General features: G+C 37.2%; 1 protein-coding gene across 1 annotated transcript in view; it reads right to left on the bottom strand.

Annotated features, from left to right (window-relative positions):
• Nucleotides 1–24,414, bottom strand: part of NAA16 (N-alpha-acetyltransferase 16, NatA auxiliary subunit) — a 62,382-nt gene that overhangs the window by 16,526 nt on the left and 21,442 nt on the right. Inside the window, exons 6-9 of the mRNA XM_032196484.1 lie at nt 20,975–21,128; nt 19,741–19,860; nt 17,541–17,636; nt 14,462–14,568 (exon numbers count right to left, since the gene is read on the bottom strand). Of these exons, the coding sequence (XP_032052375.1) occupies nt 14,462–14,568; nt 17,541–17,636; nt 19,741–19,860; nt 20,975–21,128 (477 nt within the window). The remainder of the gene's footprint in view (nt 1–14,461; nt 14,569–17,540; nt 17,637–19,740; nt 19,861–20,974; nt 21,129–24,414) is intronic.

Raw genomic sequence — 24,414 nt, 5'->3', positions numbered from 1 at the left:
AGAAAGGCAGAGGTTATGCAAATAAACAAGGATTTCCATTTTTTTTCCAGCTGCCTACACACTAACTTCCAACAAACTTCCTTACGCTCTCACTTGGAAAGTTTCTGTTCCACACCTTGTTGTAAGATTGATCAGATCTACCCTACCAGATGAGGTATGAACCACAGAGTAAGTCCATAAACAGAGACTACTTAAAGAAATTACTCCAGTTATTTTTTTCAGACTATTGTTTTCAGCCTCTCACATGTAGGACCTCCACACGTAATATTTTAGTGCATGACTAACGTTTGAAGGAAATAAAAATCATGATCAATTAAAAATTATTTCTCTACACCATCAAAGTAAAAAACAGGAAAACACAGGAAAAGCAGTCTTAACACAAATCTATTGTACTAGTTAACACATTTCTTTAATTTTCTTATTTATCTTGGACCTATACTAATTCAAAGTTTGTTTCTGTAAACAGCTTTCCAGTTTCGTATCAAACCCAGTGAAAATGTTGGTTTTAAACTAGCAGCAGTTCAAATGGAGATGTGTCTTGGTTGGGTAAATTGAATCAATCAATACTCCCTTCTGCTTCCCTAGGGAAAGCATTGTTAAATGTGTATGTTCGCACACACAGAGGGCAAAAAAGAAAAAAGTATCTTTAACTGGCATAAAAATACATATCTACAAAGGAAATTCCACGTTTCCTTTAAGTCAACTTAAATATTAACAGACAAGGGAAAAAAAGTTTTAATTCAGATCTGCTTCTTCATCTTGTTTGCTCATCAGCTGCACAAGAACTTGCATTCTGCTTTCAGTGGAAACCTACCTACTCTGCAGCCATTGTCACAGAAACTGTACGTACACCTTTCCAGACAGCTTGCAAATGGACATCGTGACCCAGCTTCCATAAAAATTCATTTACCTTTCTAGCAAGCAAATCCCAAAGTGTCACGTTTAGTCACTAACTTAAGCATTTCTCACTGTGGGGTGGGTGAGCAGACACCATACTCGGGCATTTCACCAGTTTATTAGGACTAGCCAGCCACACAGCATTAACTCTGCAGTACTCCATTTAAAGCAAAAACAAAACAAGCAAAGTCAAAACAAAACAGAAGGAACAACACACCCTGAAGCCCTGGAAAATTAAATGTTCCTTGTTTCCTATCCATGTAAGAAATCAGTTCTGTGTTTTGTATGTGGTAGAGAAGTAGCCTTCCCTATTTGTTTAGAGTTGATCTGCACTGTAAGGAAATTTAAGAACTTTTTTGTATGTTTTCATAGAAAAAAATATATATACACAAGAGCTTTATTGGCTTTTAGATTTTTCTTTGTTACAACTAAAATCTTCCATTAATAACTTATAATCACTTCTAAATTCAAAACATACCAAGTAAAGTGTCAGATACATGTAGAATTTCAACTTTGCTAAAAATAAAGCATGGTATGAGTTCCTCTTTGCCCTGGATTAGGGTCGGATCTGTGCCTTACAACGCGCATCGTGGCTGAGACACTGCATGGTATCTCCTTAAGCAGTTGCAAACGCAGTATGTTTGGGAATAACGTTTGCACACATGGCTTGATAACACCAAGTCCTATTCTGCTTAACTTCTGAAAACACTTAACTTGTTGCATAAGCAAAGATTTCTGTTGCTGTCCACTGCAGCTAGCACTGATCTCAGCTAATCCTGAAACAAAAAATCAAAACCAAAAAAACCAAGTGCTACTTTTTTCTAGTATCAATACCTTCACTGTAAATACAGTTGATTTGAAATAGCAGAATAAAGACACTGAAGAAAGTTTCCTCCACTGATAATTACAAACTAAAGCTCATTTAGATAAAAGCCTACCTTGTAACATGGTGGTCTCCATGCGTTTTGCACACCTGCTCTGCTGAAACAGCATTATTTCTTTTATAGGGCATGCCACTTCCAAGGAAAATAAATTGGAGGATTTATAGTATAATTAGTACTCCATAAATGCTGCAGTTGCTTTGTAATTTTGACTGAACCACACAACATTTCTAGTTATCTAAGACAGCCTTAACCAGATTTTTTTTTTTTTTTTTAATCTTATCTTGAAGGCCTGCACTGGAAACGCTACCCCATATGCAACAGGTTTTGCACTTACAAGTTAGCCCTGCAGGAGAGAACTGTAAGCTACAGGAAAGCTACAGGAAAGCTGCTGGGTACACCAGCTTTGTGGAGAGCACACTACTCAAGCAGAATGGCAAACAAGTCAGAGGAAGAACACTGCTCATGGAAGAAATAACCACTGCTTTGAAAGGTCTAGCACGTGTGAGTTCACACATTGCAAATACAAGTGCACAAGCTCCTTTGGAGCTGTGGAACAACAGCTAGAACTACAAGATCAGTCTCACATGAAAGAAAAATTTACAGTAAGATGACTACGAATACAACAGTGAGCCATGAATTGTAAGTGCTTCATATGTAAGAAACTAAATATTAAAAGAAATTATAGAATGGTTGGGTTGGAAGGGACCTTAAAGATCATCTAATTCCAACCCCCCTGCCATGGGCAAGGACACCTCCCTCTAGACCAGGTTGCTCAAAGCCCTGTTGAGCTTGGCATTGAACACTTCCAGGGATGGGGCATCCACAGCTTCTCTGGGCAGCCTGTGCCAGGGCCTCACCACACTCGCAGGAGGGAGAGTGACCATCCAGCCAATTCCTTACCCACTGAGTGGTCCTGCCATCAGATCCTTGAAGTTATTTTAAAAGTAACAGTCCTTGAATCCCTTTAATAAGCTGTCACAGCACCTGCACAACGGCAGTGATGCTTGTTCAGACACCATTTGGGATAGAAAAACATGGGACTCAGCCAGACTTGGAAATGAGTTCTTAACTTACATATGGCTGGGAAATGTTTGTAATGACAATCGTTTTTATTAAAATCAGCATCTTTTCAATAATAAATTGTTAATTATTTACTTTTTTCAAATTCAACCAAAGATCTAGCTACTATCAATATACTAAGCAGTTTGTCTTGCCTTGAAAACTGATGGCAACTTCAAAGAAAGTGTAGATTGGCAATAGCTGCAACAAACATACTGCCTATACTTAATCTATAGAATACTTCAAAGTATGAACACACGTTTTTAGCTGTACTATCTTGTACATGAACTGATTTGACTGATTTTGGTAGCAGCTCTCTGCACAGGCTGTCATTTTTCTCAAATTGAAAGCAAACATTTAGCCATTTATCAAGCCGTCACTAAGTTACACAATTTGGAAAACTTCAGTGCGGGAACCCAGAGCTCAGCAGGACAGCAATACCACAGTCAGAACAGGATTACTGTCCCAAGGTAGATTCCTCCACAGCGGTTGAGCTGTAAAGTGTACAACATGTACACGATCACAAAATTAAAACAGGAACTCAGGGACTGCATGAAAGGCTATTAAGGAGTTGATTCTTGCATTATTTTTCCTGATTCTATGCTTCCAAGTACTGATATTTCATTGTATTTTCCCTGCTTAAGCAGGGGGGTTAGAACTAGATCTTTGAGGTCCTTTCCAACTGAAACCATCCTATGATTTTCCAAAGCTACACAAATGTAACACGCCAGTCCAATACTGAAAGCTACATGTAATTTAGAGAGACTGTCCATTCATCTGCTATTTCTAAGTACTAAAACAGAGAGCTCATAAAAAGCCACGTTACTTAAACGTATTAGACATGCTTCATCTAGGAATTAGTCTAAAAGGAAAAGTATACTATAAACAGAATATTATTTCTCCCCAGACGTACTGTTACAGATGTGAAAGAAACTTACAAAACAGACTCATACAGTTGTATAATCATGGACTGGAAAGCTTTGCTAAGAGCACTTCATATGGAAGACTGAGGAGCAGAAGTTCACCCATCTTTTTAATTTACTCAACTTCACTCCAAATTAATCTGCCCTGAAGAGCAAACCACAAAGACCTAGTAAGTTAAAACGACTGCTGTATTTTCTTGATACAATGAGAGTAGCAAGGAATAAAAGCCAACACCAGCCAGAGATGACTGGGTGGCTCAGAGTTATTGCCCTAACAGTAGCTACTTGTCTGAATTACACTAGAGGCAGCAGGTTGTAAGGTATCAAGGAGCTGATCTGAAGTGACAGAAACACGGCTATCAAGTACCATGATGTATATGGTTGTGCATTCCTCCTGAAAAGCATTTGCCTCATTTAATGCACACCAGGGAGCGAATAATATCCCACCAGGTGGGATAATGTTGTATGAAGGTAGTGGCACGCACAAAACAGGTATTTATGTCCATTTTCATGCTGCCTAGAACCAGATTTTCTAATGTGCTGAGCATTCCACATCAATTGAGATCAATGAACGCTTCTGAAGATAAACATCTCCGGCACCTGAACTCCTGGATCAATGCCTGCAAAAGTTAGTCCTGACATTTCACTGTTTTAGATGTGCAAAATGAGGATAATGCTTCCCTTCTTTATTGCGTTGTGTGAAGATTAACAACTTGGGAGATGTGACATAAGCTACAGCATGTGAGAAAACCGCCAAAAGATCTGGACAGTATATGAAAACTTTCAGAAAATCAGTATTCTTAGGTCTATGTAGCACTTAACTTTCTACTTCTTGTGGACCTTTAAGTAGGTATTTGGGGCAGTTATTCACAACATAGATCACTCAGGGTAAAAGAAACTCAGTGATAAAATAGTTCATAGATAAAATAGTTCATTGCTACACTTGTCAGTCAACTCTTATCTTACATATCAACTCTGGGACCCAAATTACCAAACACCAACATGTTTGAAACTATCCATGCTTGCTACTGAGTGGAAGCATGCTACCCTGGCAGTACCTGAAACAGTTCACTTTCCTTCTTCCTTTGCTTACTGTAAAATTTCCTTACTTTATATATACTTATATAGCAGGAACACCACCGTTTGCTATGAACGCATCAAATGTTAACCAGATCCTGAATAAGTCCAGTTACCAGATTTCCTCTCCTGAAGTTTTATGCCAGAGACACTAATTTCTCTAAACTAAACTGACAGAGTCAGCATACATCAAAGACTGAGCTCTTTGGTTGATCTTGCAGAGTTGTTAGTTCCAGTTTCTCTACATTTTAAGATGGAACATTTTTCGCTTTCTTACATAAGCCACCAATAAATCACAGAGGGCATCTAACTTTGAAAATGGTTTTAATTTGCTTTAAATTCCTTTAGCTTTTTATATCAAGGAGGGAAAACGTCATCTGTCTTGCAAGGGGTAAAGAAAGGTCTTCACTGGAGACAGCCTACCTTCCTGTGTAGAGTCTTACACTTTTATTTTTTTGAGACTGTTGCTTCTGATGTTTCTTCCAGACAAACATTTTCTCTCATCCAGTATTTCCTCACAGTCTCCTTGTTTAAAGTTACCCAGAAAAAGGGTACATGTGCACTAACGTCGACCTTCAATGGAATCAACGCACCTGCAACACAATCGATGCAAACCTTGATGTTGACTAATCGAAGATCTTCACTCTTGGGACTTTTATCTCATGGATATAGAAATCAATGTCTATGGGGAACTAAAGAGTATTTCTGAGTATTGCTCCAGTACAAAGAGAATGATTGTTGTGGGTTTGGGCAGTGGGTGCTAGCATTTCAAAATCTCTTGTGAGGAACAGTAAGTAAAAAATAAAGTTGTTCATAGTTGCTTGTAACCCGTTCGGACAGCAATTTAAAGAATGTGGGAGTTGCTACATCCCATGACTTGCACACACACTGGGTTATTAGCTTCCAGCAGAACCATTCCGTCAAGAGCTGCAGCTACATTCACCACAACCAGTAACTTTCTGTGAACAGCAGAACTCATAATTATGCAGTGGCACCACTAGACACAAATTTTTGCTTCTCGAGTGTGCCAACGAGAAACTAGAGCTTTTTCCTCGACAGAACACACACACTGTGCCAGCTGTCTATGTTTTACTCAGGTACTCAGATATCAACGCTATAGATGTACTTGAAGTAGCCAAATATATTTGTTGTTTAAAAACCAAAAGCCTGATAGAAGCACGTTGAATAAGACTCCACACCAAATAGCAGGCTTCTGAGATTAGAGACCTACCATTTTTAGAAAACTTGAAAATTGGCCACTGTGCTGGTAATTTCTTTTTAAAACACTGCAGAAATTTAAGCACCAGGCAAAACAAACAAACAAAAATACTAAAACTGCTTCTGGCATAAAACAAGGAGCTTAGTAATTGGGCAGTAGATGTGCTATATCAAAGAAAAGGCCAAGATATCTATATAATGATTTTGTACATACACCTATTGTTGTACTGAAACATTTTCCTAGTAAATGCTCTGTGCATATAAAGCATTCACTTCAGAACGTCTCACTCACATAGCAGTGCTTTAGATGGTTATTCTAAAAGGCTCCACAAATCATGGAAATGAAACTTGATGCCATTTCAGAAACATGAGCCATAGGTAAGAATTCCATGATGCTCATGTTTCAAGCCATGTTCTGTTTATACATTTCAAAGTGGCAGTGGAAAACAGAATATCTTGTTAGAGGAAAAAGCACAAAACCACAAGTTTCATTATGGAGGATGGCATTCTGTCTGCCATGCATAAAACTGACTTTTTTTCTAGTTAGTCACCTACAATCCCTATTCACTTTTAACCATGCACTAAGTATTACAGACAAATTCACGTTGAAATGCAAATTACCTCCACAATGTATTTATGAATTGATGATGCAGAAATTTAGCATTTTGTGGCAACCTCAAGAAAACCAAGCGAATAGGCAATCTCCAAAAGCACATCTTTGCAGTGATACTCTTCTAAAGTAGAAGTATTTTTTCTAGGAATGATTACAGTTCTTCAAAACACACTAACTACACTGGCCCCGCTACAGAGAAGCGCCTCCCTCATAGCATGTGAATTTTTTTAAATCATGTAGTGGGATGGCTAATGTTTATTTTCACATCTTCAATCCACCCGTCTGTTAGAGACTGCCACTGCAGAAACGATTCTGTTGCACAGATGCTTATAGCAGAACAGCACAATGCATTCAGAAAACCAAAAATGAGTGCAAATTGAAAGCTGCTGCTGGTACCCCAAACATCTGAGTTGTTCCTTCAGCAAAAGTGCCAACTGAAGGACAAGGGAGGTATGGACAACTTTGTGAGTCAGGGCGCTTGCACAACCCATTTCGAACTGCTTGATGCACTCATGAATCAAATCCCTCAGTAGCATCATCTGCTAGAGTCACACCAATTCCGCGCTTGCAATTTTCACTGTCAGCATACAGAGTATACAGGGACTGTGATCTTTTGTTGTAGATTTTATACAAATTAGAACTCCAGGATTCAGATGTCAGACCATGGGACTAATGTTACCACCTCTCAAAGGACAGGCTGTTTTAGGGGAAATGGCTATTTTCTTTTTAAGTGTATGCCATTGCATACTGTACTGTAAAATATTGCATAGTGTAAGTGTATGCCATCGTCACTGCAGAACAGGAAGGCAACACGTGCTTGGGATAGCAAGTAAGAGCAATAGCCTTTGAAGACTGAAGTACAAATTTCCATAGCACAGCACCTCCTTTAACTGCTGAAAGCCTGGCATATTGGAGTTGTCAAGCATTAAAGAAAGTTGCTCCACTGAGCACCTCAACGGTTGCTGTGTGTTAACACATGAAGCCAATGGTAGCACAGCACTCACTGATCCCCCCATAGCATTGTGCCAACCATCCCTGCCATATAACGTTATACACAGCAGGTCTGCCAGACCAAATTGTCTCCATCTGCACGCAATTCAAGGTGAGCGTGAGCTATCTGACCCGCAAAATAAACCCAGACGGTTCTGGCTTTGCTATAATGTTACTGACATCTCTCCTCCCACTTTTCCTTCACCAACACGGTGAGGGCAAATTCAGTATCAGTGAACATCGACATCAACAGCTCGGCTAAGTGACTGCTGATTTCTAAGCAGCACAATAAAATCTTGAGATAGCTCTCTCTTCATTGGAAAGAACAAGCAGATCACTTACAAAACACCAAATGCACAACTGTTACATTATCTGTTAGAATTTGCACTTTGGAACATCACAAAAATAAAGAAGGTTGCCATATACATCACTTTGAGGGCTCCAAAATCCAGCATGATGGATGCAGGACTGTATGCAAACAGTGCTTAGATCCCTCTCTATCTAGACAGCATCCTCAGCCTAACCCCATTACACTCCTGAACAAAAACCTATTCTTTTGGAAAGTGGCTACCCTGAAGCAGCAATTACAGGTGCTCAGCTTCAAGTGGTGAACGGTGATGTCCTCACATTTAACCTAACACGAACGCGAATCTCCAGCTATTCACCTCTGCTTGAAGTGAATCCATTTCTACAAAGCAGTTTCTGGGGCAAGTACCTATCTTTCCCCTGTTGTGAAAGGTCTGAGAAGGCAAAAGCACAAAATTATAGGAACTGACTGGGGGCTTTGCTACCAAAAAGGTGTAAAACAACAAAAATCCCAGAGCACAGTACCTACTGTCACGGAACTATCAAGGCTAGAAGGGATCTCTGCAGCCTGCTGAGTCCAAGCCCTCCCTTTCCAGAAGCAGGTCAGCTGAAGCAGGCTGCTCAGGGCCACATCCAGTCATGTTCTGTCAGTCACCAAGGATGAGGAAGGGTCTCTGCCACCTCTCTCAACCTGTTCCCACCTTTGACAAGTGCCACGTATTGGTGAGCCCAGAGCTAGAGCCAGCACCCCAGATGTGTCCCACCATGGGGCTGAGGAGAGAAGATGGCCTCCCTCCACCTCACCTCCTGGCGGGGCTTTTGCTCAGGTAGCCCCACATGCTACCTAAGGCCTTCTTTGGCTTCCTTTGTCACAAGGCCATACCGATGGCTCCTGTTCCTTTTGCTGTGTATCTGAACCACCCCCATCAGCTGCTTTCCAGCTGGTAAGACGCTGGCCCATATTGGCACATGGGATTATTTCTCCTTGGGTACAGGACCTGGCGTTTCCCTTTGTTGAACTTCGTAAGATCGCTTTCTGCACATTTCTCCAGCCCTCTGAATGAACGGCAACACAAGCAGCAGCCACTTCTCCCAGGTATCTAGATAACTGTTCCAGTGGAAACCCTTTCAAGTGGACCTGAACAGTTTTACGTACACTGACCTAAAAACAAATGCCTGAATCCAGAACTAAATTTCATTCCTTGACTGTTGAAACTGCATTGAATTTGGAAGACGAAGACCAACCACAGACTGGAAGTTTTATAAGTGTGAACATTCACAATCACACCTGCCTAAAAACAATTCACCAGTGTGGGCAGGTGGGGACGGACAAGAAAAGAGCTGTGAAAAACAGTGTCAGTTACCTTTATTGCATGACAAGCACACAAGAACTATACTTTTTTGATTTAATCAAATACTTAGAAAAAGATTACCTGAATAAAGGAATGCAATATATGCTTTACTATAACTTGTGCAAAGGTAATTTTTTTGTTTGTTTGTTTTTTGTATTCCTGGAAACGTTAAGGTAGCAAAAAGAGTAACATTTAACTCCGTGCCTCCAGGATCCTTTGTTTAGACACAGCTTGTTGATCCCCGATCAGACTGTAGCATTTCCAACAGCAGTTCAAACAAGAAATTAAATTAAATATCTGAATGAGGACAAAACTATGAGGCATTAGCCTAAGTTGAACGTATCTGCACTGCATCCTTATCAGTCTTCCTGAAAAGACAACTGAATAGCAAAACCATAAAAAATAATCTAGATTTTTCTTATTGCCGCTCTATGATAGTGAAACATTTTTAAAGTATTTGCATTTATTGACTCAAATGCATTAGAAAGCATTTCATTCATCTCCACATAGAGATTAAGTCAACAGTCAGTGAGAAGCCAGAAACTACATGAAAAGAAAAGTCCAAACTACTTTGTTTAGTTAGACTGAAATTTGACTGCATCTCCAATTTCCACCAAAGCAAAGAACTTAAAGCTAAATCCCCAACACTGTCACAGTCTGCTCAAAAAGAGAACAAAATCCTGTAATACGATAAAATAAGATAAAAAAGAAAAAAAAAAAGTGCCAGCAAGCTGAGAAAGCTACAGCTGGAGAAAAAGGAAAACTTAAAATTATTAGTTAGCTTTGCCAATTTCATCCAATCACACCGACATTACTATTATCTATTGTCCACTGAAAGCTATAAAGTTACCACTTTATAAATCTTCTGTAAGTGATCTCTGGACAATTTACAAGTGTAAGTATGAAAATTAATGTTTCTAAATCTTAGTATGCAAATCAAATGATGATGATTTAGACACATAAAGCGTGATCCTAAAATACTCTTAAGCCATGTACATACTTACCCTATTATTTTTTTTAATTGAGTTATATGGTCAAGATTCCAGTGTCATCAAGAAGCAGATTTCAAAGTCCGTAAGAGTTGGAAAGGAAAAAAATCAAAGGCAGCAACTTACCATCCCTTGAGATAAAAAAATATCTCAGCCTAAATTTTCTACATGGGTCTCACGTACTTCTCTTACACCAAATCTTTGAAATAGTGTGACCTATACCATTGCAATGACTAAGGCTATACAATTGGCAGTAACCTGAATTGCCTCCTCACTTTCCTGGTATAAATGGTAGTATGGTTATCTTAGCTGGCATTAAGCATACAAAGACCTGGTGGCTTTGTCAATTTAAACCAGTTCAAGTCTGAGTTGCTGTGATCCCTCCATCTTGATTCAACATCTCTGGCATACTACTTCTGAACTCATTTGCAGTATTCACAGTATTCCATGAAGCTAGTGATAAGATCCAGAAAAATGATCCGGCTGAAGACTGATGGAAGGGATTTGATTGCAGATGGATTAACCCTAAAGCAGCTCAGCGAGCAGCTGCATGAGAGTTTGTGCTGAGGTGAAAAGAAGAGAAATTGAATGACAGAAGGAGAAGTCTAGCAAGCAGCTGTGAAATGACGTTTATTATTCAGATATGGTTGTTAACAACCATGAAGGTATGCAAGGTACCATTACTTCACAAAGAAAATACAGCTTGACTATGCTTCTTCCATCTTTAATATCTTGTATCTAACATCTTAATATCTTATAGTAATATATCTATAATTTTTAATTTTAAGATAAATGGCAAATGAAGTCAAGAACCCTTTACTGCACACAGACACCAAGATTTTACATTTCTGAAGCATATGAACTGGGACACATTTTTGATGTGTGCCAAATTCGATGCAAGTTTCCATGTTGGAACAAAGCGTCATGACAGCCCACCCCACCTCGATCCCTCAGAAAGAAAACAAAAACAAACAAAAAAAAGCTAAACATTTTTTCCTTCTTTTAAAGAAATTGTTCTGTATAGAACAGAATAAGGCCTGGCTTTCTATGCATTTTAACCTGCATCCTCCAGGCTGCCTTCCACACTACATCCCTTAAATTGTTACAGCTTGAAGAAAGAGCAGCTTTTAGCACCTGTGCTTTGAGCAATCTGCTGAGCGCTAACTCAAGACTTAGTTCTTAACCTCATACTACCCACTCTTCCAACAGAGTAAGCATCCTCGAATTGGACACGCTTCTAGCCTCTAGTGTTTGGTGAACTTGTAAATTAAAAATTACTCTAGTGGATTTTATTACACATTTATTGAGCAATTTACCTTTAACTCTTTAATTACTTAAAGGATTTTTGATCAAGTCAGTACTAATATACCAAAACATTGCTCACTGATCAGACAATCATCATAAAAGAACAGTTGAACTTTAGTTCTCTAAATTGATAAAAACAATTTTTCCCACTTTATTTCTGTTTTTTCTTCCACAACTGCCCCAAGTACAGCAAGTCTGTCTTAGATCTCTATCACAACCATGTCATCTCTGTTGGAATCTAAAGCATATCTTCCAACCTGTAACATCACTATTTGGAGTCCAAGCAGAGTAAGTACTGAATAGTTTCTAAAACCTCCCTGATTAGGCTTCACGTTGAGCCTGACAAATCCTACAGATTTGCAGCTCAGTGTAGCTGAAGGTAGATTTCACCCCAAACTGAAGCTGTTTCACCCTAATCTACTAACCAGAGCTAGCAGAACGTAATGTTTTGAAATCAAGATATACCAGTAGTTTTAATGTAAAAACATTTAGTGTTAAGTACCAGCTTATAGCAATTAGATACCAAACAGTTTTCTCAACAGCTTAGCAAAGGTTTACTTTCCACATAATGTCTTTTTTCCTCTAATCCCCTCCAAACAGAAGGACACAGACATCAGTATTTTTCCTCTAGAACTGACTATAATTACATTTTAGTCTCCTCACTCAGATATCAAACTCCAAAATGTTAGCTCCAAAACTTAACTCCAAAATGTTAAGATACTTACTGAGAAACCTAATCCTCATCTTGGTTGAGCAAATGAAGTTACATTTTCCCCATTATTCTTCTATATTCTTGCAGGCACTGAATTAAGCAATTTACATTTCCCTTTCTCCCACGTAACATTATAGCACTTAATTTTGCCTGAGTTAAGTATATACAAATAGAAAGCTTCTATTAGTATAAGTATTACTTATTTTACCTTTTCCCTGAAAGCATGCTTTAAGAAAGATCCTGGACACCCCTGGAGTTCTAGAAAAAAAAAGCTTTCTAGGCTTAAATACCAACTCTTTGATAAAATCCTCATATCTATACCATTTCAGAATGCAACTGCAGTTGACTACACTGAATTAAAACTGCTTCCAAGAGTCAAAAGGGGGAACTGTTCATGTTCATCCCCAACACTTGCAGGAAATGTATTCATTTCCTAGATATTTTCTAACATTTCTAACAGGCACAACATAATCCAGACTACAATTCTTTCGGTTTTCAGTCAAAACATAACAGTATTTGTGTTAGAAGGTAGCATTAAGCACCAACTTAGAGAAGCCAGAGACCAAGGTACATTTTCCTAGAAGGTGCAGCATGGTTTCCAACTTGTCACACTTTTCTTTCCCCTAGTCACTAGATTTCAGAATTGCTAAAACTGTCAGAGGCAAAAATTAGTCAGACAAAAAAAGAGATTCCTATTGCGTTATGGTTACATGAACCATAGTGAACTAAGTGAAATGCAAACAGACCCCTTTTGGGGAAGAAAAGGAAGAGAAAGTAGAGAAAACTCTTGCAGAAGTCAGCACTGCAGACAAATCCAAATAAATTTGGCAATTGAGGCTTTTGATTTTGCTTATTAGTTAGTTTTTGGAATCAAGGTACTAGTTTGGGAAGTACTGATTTGATACACTGAAGATGAGTAGCAGCAACGCGCCTTTCCTGGCAAATCTGTCCCAAAACATGTTGGTAATCTTTTCACTCATCATGTCTAAAACAGGTGCTAAAATAGTCTTCCAAGCCAAATGAGTTTGTCTTTTACTTCTACATTTTCATACTTCAAATATCAGAGAGAAAACTTTTGCAGCAATGTTTCTCCTTCTGTCTAGCTATTCAGTGCTTTTTATTTTAAAAAAATCTTGATGCAGTTTCAGAAGTTTACATGGAAAAATATGCATTAGCAATATGCACTGTAGAAAGGCTTGTACTGTACATGATACCAGAATTTTTTAGAATTATGTCAACCCAGGAGACACACACAGTACAGATTACAATTCCCAAAAGTGTTTTGAAAAAAAATATTATTCACTCTGATCATCTCATGAATTTAAGTTCAATTAAAGGAATAGCCACTACTGGTTGAAAAGCTGAATCATGTATTAAGGTTTTTCTTCCAGCTACAAAAGCTGCTCTTAACCACTCATGAACTGATTAGAATACCAAGCGTTTGTATCGCTTGTAGCAAAAATGGAACATCTGAATAGACTGACCTTCACTTTTATTTGCTGCACAGTTTATTAGCTTGCTTTAGTTTGAAGATTAGTATTTTACTGTACATTACAAGAGCTTGGAACAAAGAACTAAAACTGAAATAACTGTTATAGTATGATACAATTTTTCCAAAACCGGGAGAACTTGGAAGAGCAAAAATTCAACACTAAGATTTATCCAGACACTGAAGCAGAAAACAAGCCTTCCTGGTAAATACTAATGTGTTGATGCAATTCAGAAATACATGTAGAATAGCCACGTGTGTGATACTTTAAAATCATGACTTCTGGTGACATCATAAACCATAAGTTGAAAGAATCTTGACACACTTGCAATTTGGAGTACATAAACACATTTGCTGGTTATCTCTGATTTTCAAAAAAAAAAAAAAAAAAAAGTAAAATAAATCAGTGCATCCTGCATCAATCAGATTTCAAGCATTTTGATGTCAACTGTCTACAGAAGTTTCATTTCACAGATTAATTATCATCAAATGGTGAATATGCATATGACAAAATAGCATACCGAAGAAAAATGTTATGCAACAGTTATTTGAAAGTTACAGTGAAAACTATAAATAAACATTTAGGTAATCTTTTAAAAATTCAATACAGAATATTTCATTAAAACCAAACAAGTACTAAATTTTACCTTTTCTGGATTGTAATATAAAGATTTCAAAGTGGTAAACAAGGGTGGGCAGCCTTTACTGAAGTTAACCCTCAGGAACTTATCCATTAGTTCTCTAAATTTTTCACCTAGAAACAAAAGTGTATTTGGTTATATGTCAGTGATTGCAAGTGTCATATAAATATAAGCACTAATTGGTGTACAATTCTGGATAACAGAGTAACTGAAAAACTGCAGTTAAGGGTTTTCATCTCGCCTGTTATTTAAGAGTAGGTTGCAAATATGCCCTGGATTAAGAAAAAAAAAAAATCAGAAAATAAAATGCTTGACTTCCTAGTGTTTAGGAGACTGCTGTCTAGAAGACATGGTAACAGTCTTCAAACCTGCAAAAGCTTCAAAAGAGGGCAAGGATTATCTGGTGGCTACCCAGGATGTAGCAAGGGGTATTTAAATAACCACTGAAGAAAATTATACTGAAAATTATACTGTTAAGACTAACCAAGGAGCAGATTACCTTAGAGATCTTTCAAAAGCTCCATCACTGGAAGTTTTTATGATATAGTTAGATAAATGTGTGTGAGGAATAGCACAGATAGAAGTTATCCATGCTTTGAGGAAGAAGGATGGATTAAATGAACCCTCTTCCTCTCCTGGAGTCTTTTTTTAGTCTCTGTACAGCAGCTTCTACTACCTGTGTACACGGGGGTCCACAAGTTAACTAGAAGCACATGCTTTATTACAGGTGAATTAATTAAAACTTGTTTTCTCACACTACAGGAAACTGCCCTCCAACTAAAAAAATCCCAGTTTCTTCTGTTGCATTATTCTAATCTATATTCTCGGTGGAAAAATCGTAACTTTAAGCTTAGGCAATGAAGGTTCAATTTCTACTAAGTATGTGCTTATTTACAGAAAGCAGAACAGCTTTGAAAAAGCCTTAGAAACACACAAAACAATGAAGCACCCACCTATGACAAAGCCAAGCTCAGGGTCCACTTTCTAGCAGATGCACCAGAGTCTTGGCCACATGAGCAGTGAATCTATAGCAACGTCAACAAATCTAAAACTGGATTGCCAGACTTTATTCCCTGATTAGTCTGAAAATTAACTATCATACCCAGCCTCCAAAAAGGTGGTTTCCAGGAAGATGAAGGACCTGGTCTGTATCAATTAAAGGGTTACTGAGTTGGAGTGCCTGGCAAGGTCTGGAAAGGACCGTCCAATTAATGAAAGCCTGCAGTTTGGAGCACTCCACACCAATTCTGGACGAACAAGTGCTGGCTACAAGCAACTGGTCACTGGCCACTCAGGGACAGCAACTTCATTTAACCAAAAATTCTACCCTCTTGAAATTTCCAAATGTAATTCTACAACAGTTTGTTTCTACATCTCAACATTCTCATTATTAACTTTAGCCAACGAGACTTCTCACCTGCTCAATTTATAAACATGAGTCATTTGGGAAACCAATCTATCAGATGATTTTCCACAGGATGTCTTATTCATCCTGACTGATACAAGCTTACTGGATTAACAGAAACACAAGATTTAAATCAGGGAAATTCTTATTTATGAAACCTGCAGAAGGTAATTTACTGGGAGATTTTACTCAACTGATTTAAAAATGAATTATTTTGCTTTCATTTAAAGTTTGGTATTGCAGGAACAACTAATCCTTATTTAAATAGAAATAACTTTGGTAATGACTATTAGCTGTAAGACTACACTGTCAGATGTGAAGATAACCCAGAGCAAAACATACAATGAAAAAGGTCAACAACAGAACACTATTAATAAAGATATGCAAAATCATTTTGCAGGGTACTTGTTTTGCTATGCATTAGTGCTTTTACTTTATAACAGAAGAAAAACAATTACTTGTCACGTAGCTTTTTAAACCTAGTTTAATGGTCTTAAAAATTTGTCTGTGTCTTCAAAAAAAAAAAAACCTGGGATTAAGTAAGGCACAAATGCTAATTTGAAGGCTAAATTTCTTATGAAGTCATTAGTCTTGTGATGGCACACAGAAGTGTATGCACATTCAGACTCCTGAGCAACAACAGACAAGTACAAGTGTACTAGTCATGCTCTGCAGTATTTAGAAGGTACGACATAGGCAACGTTCAGTAAATGAACCAAACTAAAAACTAACCTTAAGAAATTGAAAACATCAGCAGATACCATGGTAATTTACAGCTGAATTTAGAAATATCATGGCAGCCAAAACCCAAGTAGTGTAGTTTTCTACTGGAGTTATGGCACTTAAATAGCTATATTCTGAGCGTACGTTTTTAAGGCTTTTACTATTTTGTAAAATTTCGTCTCTTGTATTTTGGAAAAGCAGTTTTCTGTTTTAACAATATGTATATTCCCTCCATATTTGAGGATGTTTGTGCACTGTACTTCAGTACAGCTTGTAAAAGGACAAAGTCGCTGAAAAGAACTTAGTCATAAAATTAGAAATAAAACAACTCATGCTGCACACCTGCTTTTTGTTTCTATTATTAAATTTTCAGCACTAAATCCATGGATCTTGGCTTTAACAGTTCTAGATAAAAATAATGCACACCAGTTTATAAACAGATTCATAAAAAAATGGTGTTTTCTGATACATCGCCAGGATACAAACTGTTAGGAAATTCTTCGGCCCTATGCTATCCAATTGTTATAAGCATATTTTACAACTGGTTTTAGTGGTTATAAATTAGAGTATAGGATAGCTCATATGTACATGCATGTATACATGGACACATACCCCGGCTATCTTCAGTGTACTATATTCCCTCCCTTAAAACTGATGACTTTTAACCAGCATGATGCCAAAGAAACATGGACAATGATTTCCCCCCAAGTTTGGACACCATTCTGTAGTGTAGTTTTATCAATGAAGACACCATTATACAGTTGGTACCACCATATTAGAGTGCATGAACTTGTCTATCAAATTCTAAAACATCAATAATTTCGTCTATTCCAGGAAAAATAGATTTGTCTAATTTGTGTACACGTACAAATAGCTATTAAATGCACATTTAGCAGCCTGATAAAAAATTGAGGAAAAAAAAAAGAACTATTATGGAACAGATATGCAACTTGTTACCTGAAACAAAGTTTAAAGGTAATCTTCTAGGTGAAACTGCTCTGGGATGCCTTTTACTAACTTCTTCATAAATCTGAAGCCTCTCTTCTAAAGTGCCTATTATCAGTAAATATAATAGATATAAGTAACAGATAAAAATCTATTCTTCTAAAGGTTTTAAAATGTTGAGAATTGTTAAATTTCTTACACAGTTTGGACTTCGAACAATTTTAACATTTCAAGTTAATTTTTTCCAATTCATCACAAACATTGTGAAACAGTGTATTGAAAACGCTAAGATGTAAGTACCAATATTAATCACTGTAAAGGTGAACTTCTAAAAGAAAATTATCTTTCAAGTTCAATGGAAAAGTACTAGCATTTGTTTTCTTTTAATTTAATTCTGTGCAGACCCATTCATACAGTAGTTTGACACTGATAGCTTCAAATAACTGTTTTTCGCTATGCAACTGTTTCAGACATCTATAAATCAGAAAAAAAGTATTTCTAAATTGTAGGTATACAAATGGCAAACTATACAAGAATGCCTTTATTTTAAGTCCTTGGTGACAGCAAACTTAGGGCACAGCACTGCCAGTGGCACAAGAGTTGTTGATACCTTAACATTTAAATAGCTTTATTTTTGTTAAAGATTTTCTTCCCACTCCTCCCCTTTCCCCCATAATATGCTTTGGAGCTCCAATGTGGTTAGAATTTAAATAGAAGTAATCTGTTGTTTTGAAATGCCATTTTCACATAACTAGGATTGATTTTGCTTATGTATTTTCAAATTCATCAAGCAATTGAAATCAGACTGAATGTACAGATCAAGCCTATGGCACAACATATTTTCAATAAATATTTCTAGTTTCTTTTCTAAGAAAAATAATTTATCTTGTCTCTGAGCTCTGATATTGGGGAAGGGGGGGGAAATGTTACCCAGTGGCTCCAAGAGATGTGCAGTTCTAATAGTTACACTAAAATAATGTTTGATTGGAACTAAAGCATATAAAAAGCCTAATTGAAGTCACAAGTTGGAGCTCCAGAACTTACCATGGGGGAGGAAATAGTCCTAAGAACACCTAAAAAATAAAGTAGCATTATTAGTTTTATAAATTAGTACAGTTTTCTCTTCATAGAATTTTAATATGTCAAATAATCTACTGTATTGGTTCCTTGTTAAGAAATACACATTTATATGAACACATTTTATCAAGCAGAATAATCAAAATCTTGGACAATTTATGTTGAGATACTAATCATGATCTTTAACTCTACAGATATACCAGGGAAAACATTCAAATGGCAACATTAGTCTCTGCATAAATGCAACAAACGAAATCATCTTAATTCCCCAATCACAAGGCGTATTTCCAGACATTAAACCCAAACTGTAAAACTTTCTAGAAGCTGGTTGAGGAATATAATTCGGATCTGTATCTACAAATAATATCCTGGTGGGCTTATGATTTATGATGTCATCAGAATTACTCCAATAAACCTTCCACTAATTAGCGAACTGTGAAATACAAGGAATGTATTCCACTGTTCAAGTAGACACTTAGTGAAGTTGCTATTGCAAAGTATTTAGTATAATATATATGTTTGCAATGTTGTAGGGTTGTTTGTGGGTTTTTTTTGTTTGTTTGTTTTAAATCCAATTGTGGTATTTTTCTGGAAAGATAGAACAGCAGTAACGTGACCTAGCATCGGAAAAAAAAAACACAAACGTTTCATCACATTTATCAGCCTTTCTTCCAAAGAACAGTCAGCTTCTAAAAAAAGTTACATATCTTTACAAGTAAGTCCAAATTAGATGTTTATTTCCCTACATGACCATGGAAAGAGGTGCCGCCTAAACAAGTTTCAGAACGACAATTATGTTTTCTGGTGTATAATAATACTCTGCCAATCAGGTTGATAGGAACAAATTGCAATTTGGTTTCCAAGTTCATGCATTGAAAGGAGAGGTTCTTCAAGCAAGCACACACACCAACAAATACCAGCTTTAGCTCCAATAATAAAAACACTTGCTGCTAATGTTTCATGCATACAAGTTAATGGACAATTTAAAAATGGATAAACATGATATCATATTCAAGATTGAACAGTACATAGTTTTATGCTGAGCAAACCTTTTCATCTAAAACTGTAATATACCAAACAGTGTTTTAAAGCATATTCTGTATTATACTTATTTCCAATGCGTATCTTAACTTACTAGGTTGTAGGGACTTTTCCAAGCCTTCATAATAATACCAGTTTTCTGCATTGCGCTCAATTAACTCTTTGTATACTTCACCAGCTTCTTTTAGTCTTCCCAACTTCAACAACATTTCACCTAAAAACAATGCAATAAAGAACTATGAATTATATGAGAAAACACGTAACTGGGCAGTGAAGTTCACAGAAAAGATATATAAAATTGGGTTCAGTCATACCCAGATATTGAAAAAGACTTTTTACAAAGGCATTTACTGTATATTATAATTGCTACTTGAAGTTACCATAGCTCAGCACAATTTGGAGCATTCAGCACCTGGGAAAACCAGTATTATTTATTTGTCTTCACATGCATATTTAAACCAGCTATTGGGATTATTGCAAAGAAATAACAAATGCTTCCTTCCAGAGCTGTGTAATATTGTGCTCAGCAATAAGAATTATGGGGAAAGTTCTGGGGGCAGATGGTCATTGCTTGGAGACTTGCTGGGTATCAGTCTGTTTCTGGGATGCAGTGAGTGTTTGCCTTTGTATTATTATTTCTTCCTCTTCCCTTAAGTTGTCTTTATCTCAACCCGTAAGTTTTTCCACTTTTTCTCTACCTATAGATATTCTCTCCTGCCTGATATGGGGGGCTGCAAGGCAAGGGGGTGAATGAGCAGCTGTGTGGCACTGAGCTGCTGAGCAGGGTCAACCCAGCGCAACTGCACAAGCAAAGAGCAGCTGAAGAATACACATTATGTTACACTACATGACTGTGTATTCAGAACTCAGTCCTTCAAACCCAGAGAGCACTGTGGGTCGTTTTTAATGAAAAAAGTCAACTTCAGTACTCACTGAGGGCAGGTAATACAGATAAATGGACTAGAAAGCTTAAGAAGGAAACAATTTGATACTTGGAATCAGTGTTTGTACTACAAACACCATGTTCTTCATTAGATTAAAACTGGGTTATATTAGTTTTTATTTATAAAAAGCTAATGTTGTATACACTAATATAATCACCTCTGAGATCTCCTCTATTCCTCTGTCAACCCAAGTTAAGCTACCCACATTCAGTATCCACTTTAATAGCAAAAGTTATTGAGCCCAAAATTGTAAATATTGTGTTACCAGTTCCCCTATATTAGTTGTCTCAAATAATTTAAAGATTTCACATTAACACTTCACCACATCTGAGCCTGTAGCGAAAGTTTAGAACAAAATTGGCTGAGGAAAGAAGGAGGACTTACCTTTGATTTCTTCTACTATTAATTTATCACATATTTGCTTTTCATATGTTTCTATATGTTCTAAAGACTCCTGAAATAGATCCGCCTCTCTCATCACTTGATTTTGATATAAAATCAGTTCACTATATTCATAATCTATTTTATTTGGAGGAATCTAGGGGAGAACAAAAAGCAATAGATTAGTTAGCTTATGCCATCTACCTGTACTTCAGCTTTATGCAACATTACAGAATACAGGATTGAGTAAATGGAAAGTAGCAAGTCTATTCACATACCCACCCAAGCATTCAAAATTGTAAAGCTCCCAATATTCCCAATCAAATTAAATTCACTCAGGATATCCAATGTTAGAAAATAGTTTCAGAAATTCCTGTATTTCACTTTTCTCTACCACTGTGGCCAGGTAATTAAAAACAGAATCCTTGCCTTCCCTCGTACAATTCAATCAGGTTTGCAGAGATGTCAGTAATCTCATTCCTTCTGAAGGACTCAGGTACTCCACAATCATTTTGACCTAAGTTCGGTAGCAGGCTGCTGGGATATCACAATACTGCATTTCAATACACCAAAAATTTGGGATCAAACTCTTCCCAAAGAGCAACAAACTGTCTAAACACTGGCCACAGCTTGACAACTGGGATTTTTCCAGCCAGAAGATCTCCACTATTTCTCTCTAACCAAATACTCTCTGTACTAGACTCCAATCCCCTTGAAAGTACAGTGCACAAGCAATGCAAAGAGTGTTTTCAAACAACAGATAATTCTTGAGGTCTGCTGCCAGTAGCATGGAAAATTATCAGCAGGCTATGGTAGAACTAGTATGCCATCCAACTTTCCACTGATACATCGGCCACTGAAATAGGATGACATATTGAAACGCGTTCCCTTCTAGGGAAAACTCCTTCAAGTGTACTCAGGCAGTGAAAAGTCTTCCCAGAGTCATCACGATCATTTCATTGCAAGGGCTCTTCACTACTATACACAGAAGCCACTTGAATCACAAATAAACTGCAAAAATTTCAGAGACCAAATACAGGAGCTACGGACAAGGCCCAGCAGATCTATACAACAGTTGATGATAATGAAATTGTAGAAGACAGGACAGTTACAGTCTAAATGTTTTTTTTTTTTTTTCTGTAATAAAAATAGATAAGAGGCAGCTGAGCTTGATAAATGGTTACTGATTTTCTTTCCCATGACACTACATACTCTGTTTCTTCCTGAGCAAGCAACACTTGTAAGTCACACTGGTCACCAAATGGTTGACTATTACTTTGCTGTTCCCTGGGTAAAGCTTTTCCACTGTCTTCTTGAAAGAACCAAGTCACATAATAAACAATAACGAAGACATTTAACTAGTTAAAATTAACATTCATATTAAAAGAATATTGTCCTAAATTACTATATCCAGCTCTTCTCTAAGTACAGATCCATTTTGAGATTTGACATTCCTGTTTACATACTACTTGAATTTTCAGAGGCAGCTTTTACAGTATTGTATATTTTTAAGAAGGAATATTCCCTTGTTGAAAGGAATACTCTGAAACACACCGAAAGTAAATAACACGTAAAGAAGTGTATATTTGACAACAAACATCAGTTCGGGGGCTGCAAGTAACAGCATCCAAATGCTGTTTTATTTATTTATTTAATTTTAATTGTTGAAGAAGCAAACGATGGCTAATGGAACAAACAAGATCAGACCATGTACATCCTCGAGTCAGCAGCTAGCAAGATATACTTGATTAAGAGAAGAGTAAGGTATTTCCTCCATCTGCATTTCCATTTCTGTTGCTACCTTGGCTCAATTTTATCCATATTAAACATCAGAAATTGCTAACAAAAACGTTGTTCCCTGGAAAGCATTAACTGCTTCACAGACCTGACACATGCAACAGGAGTTAAGCCCTCAAGCGTGCCTTCCTGCTTCGCATTACTGTAACACCACAGAACCAAAGCTGCTAAGCACCATTTCAATTCCTCCTTCTCCTTCATTTTCTTTCTATAAATATTGTCCCTTTCTATGCAATGCACTTACGCTTAAGTTTCTCAAGTAGGACAGCTTTTTGACATCTCATGAATTATTTGTAGGCCTTCAAAATATAAAGAAATTACCCCAACAACCTTAAAAAATAACCGAGGACAAGAAGCAGATGCCAGTTAGCCTCTTCTGGCCTGGCAGGACTGACATAAAAGAAATGGTGAAATGCCAAAGAGTCATATGAACTCCCTCTTGCATATAGGGCAAATCCAACAGGAAGATGCTGTGCTCACTGTCACTCTCAGAGCAATTTTAAAAGTACTTTTGGAAAAGCTCCTTTCTAGAGAGAATTTGGAAATCTAATCAGGTTAATGATCACTTACACATGCAATTCATCAGCAGACAAACAGCTTGTGTTCAAACAGTTCCTGATCGGAATAATTAGGTTGTCTTAAAAATAACAGACTCCATAAAAAGCCTCCCCACACACCATTGTAATTGCTGCACATCTTTACTCCTCCCTCCCCCCAGAAGAGTTTTTATGTCTTGTACACGAGATGTCCAACTTTCTCTTCAACTCAATTCAGCTGTTTCAGAAGAAATTTCTCCTCCTGGACCAGAAGAAAAATCAATTTTACAACTGTAGATGCCCTGGCATAACTGTCACTGGAAGAATGTGACAAGATGCAGCCAAAACATACCTAAGAGCAGAACCCCAAAACTCCAGAGGCTTTCTGTCCATATCTGTAATTGTGGGCCTGATGCAGAAATTAGGAATAAAATAAAAATTAAGAATAAAAATTTTGCTCTGGAAAAGAAGAAAGGAAAAATGGGACATGCAACAGTAAAACAAATTGCGTAATTGTTTTACACCTCGGTTCCTAAAACTCTGACTCTGAGCTGACTCTTAAATCATCTGATTTAATTTGTACAGCACAGGCTGTCATATTTCCTGCAGTGATTTCTGCATTCAACCTCATAACCTGTTTTTGACTGAAATATTGTGCATCTGGCTAATTTACAGCTTCCAGATGGCAGGCAGCATTGATCTAGATCTTGAAAGACTAGGAGACAGAAAATTCACCATTCCCAACGATAACTCAACCATTAGAATAAAACCGTCAGTGGCAAAAAGTGATGTAGCATTTCAATTTGTTGTTCAGTTTCCAGCTATTACTTGTCCTTGTTTCTCCTTTCTAAGCAATCTTTTTAGCTATCATTCTTCCCCAAAATCAGTATTTAAACTGTACTACAATCACTTTTTCTTTTCCTGCTTGCAGGAAACAAATGGAATCTCCACCTTTCACTAAACAGCATTTTCTCCAGTCCTTTATTCTTTCCATGTTGTTTTTTTCTTTTTTTTTTTTTTTTAAGAAAAAGATAATCAGAAAATCTTGGTCTCTCAGTAATCAGTGCTCTATAGAGAAAATTGCCCATTTCTTCTCAGAAATAGGGGTCT

The sequence above is a fragment of the Aythya fuligula genome, chromosome 1, assembly GCF_009819795.1.
Source record: "Aythya fuligula isolate bAytFul2 chromosome 1, bAytFul2.pri, whole genome shotgun sequence".
Taxonomy (NCBI): Eukaryota; Metazoa; Chordata; class Aves; order Anseriformes; family Anatidae; genus Aythya; species Aythya fuligula.
The sequence above is the reverse complement of the archived record's forward strand: the minus strand, read 5'-3'. Positions and strand labels throughout refer to the sequence as shown.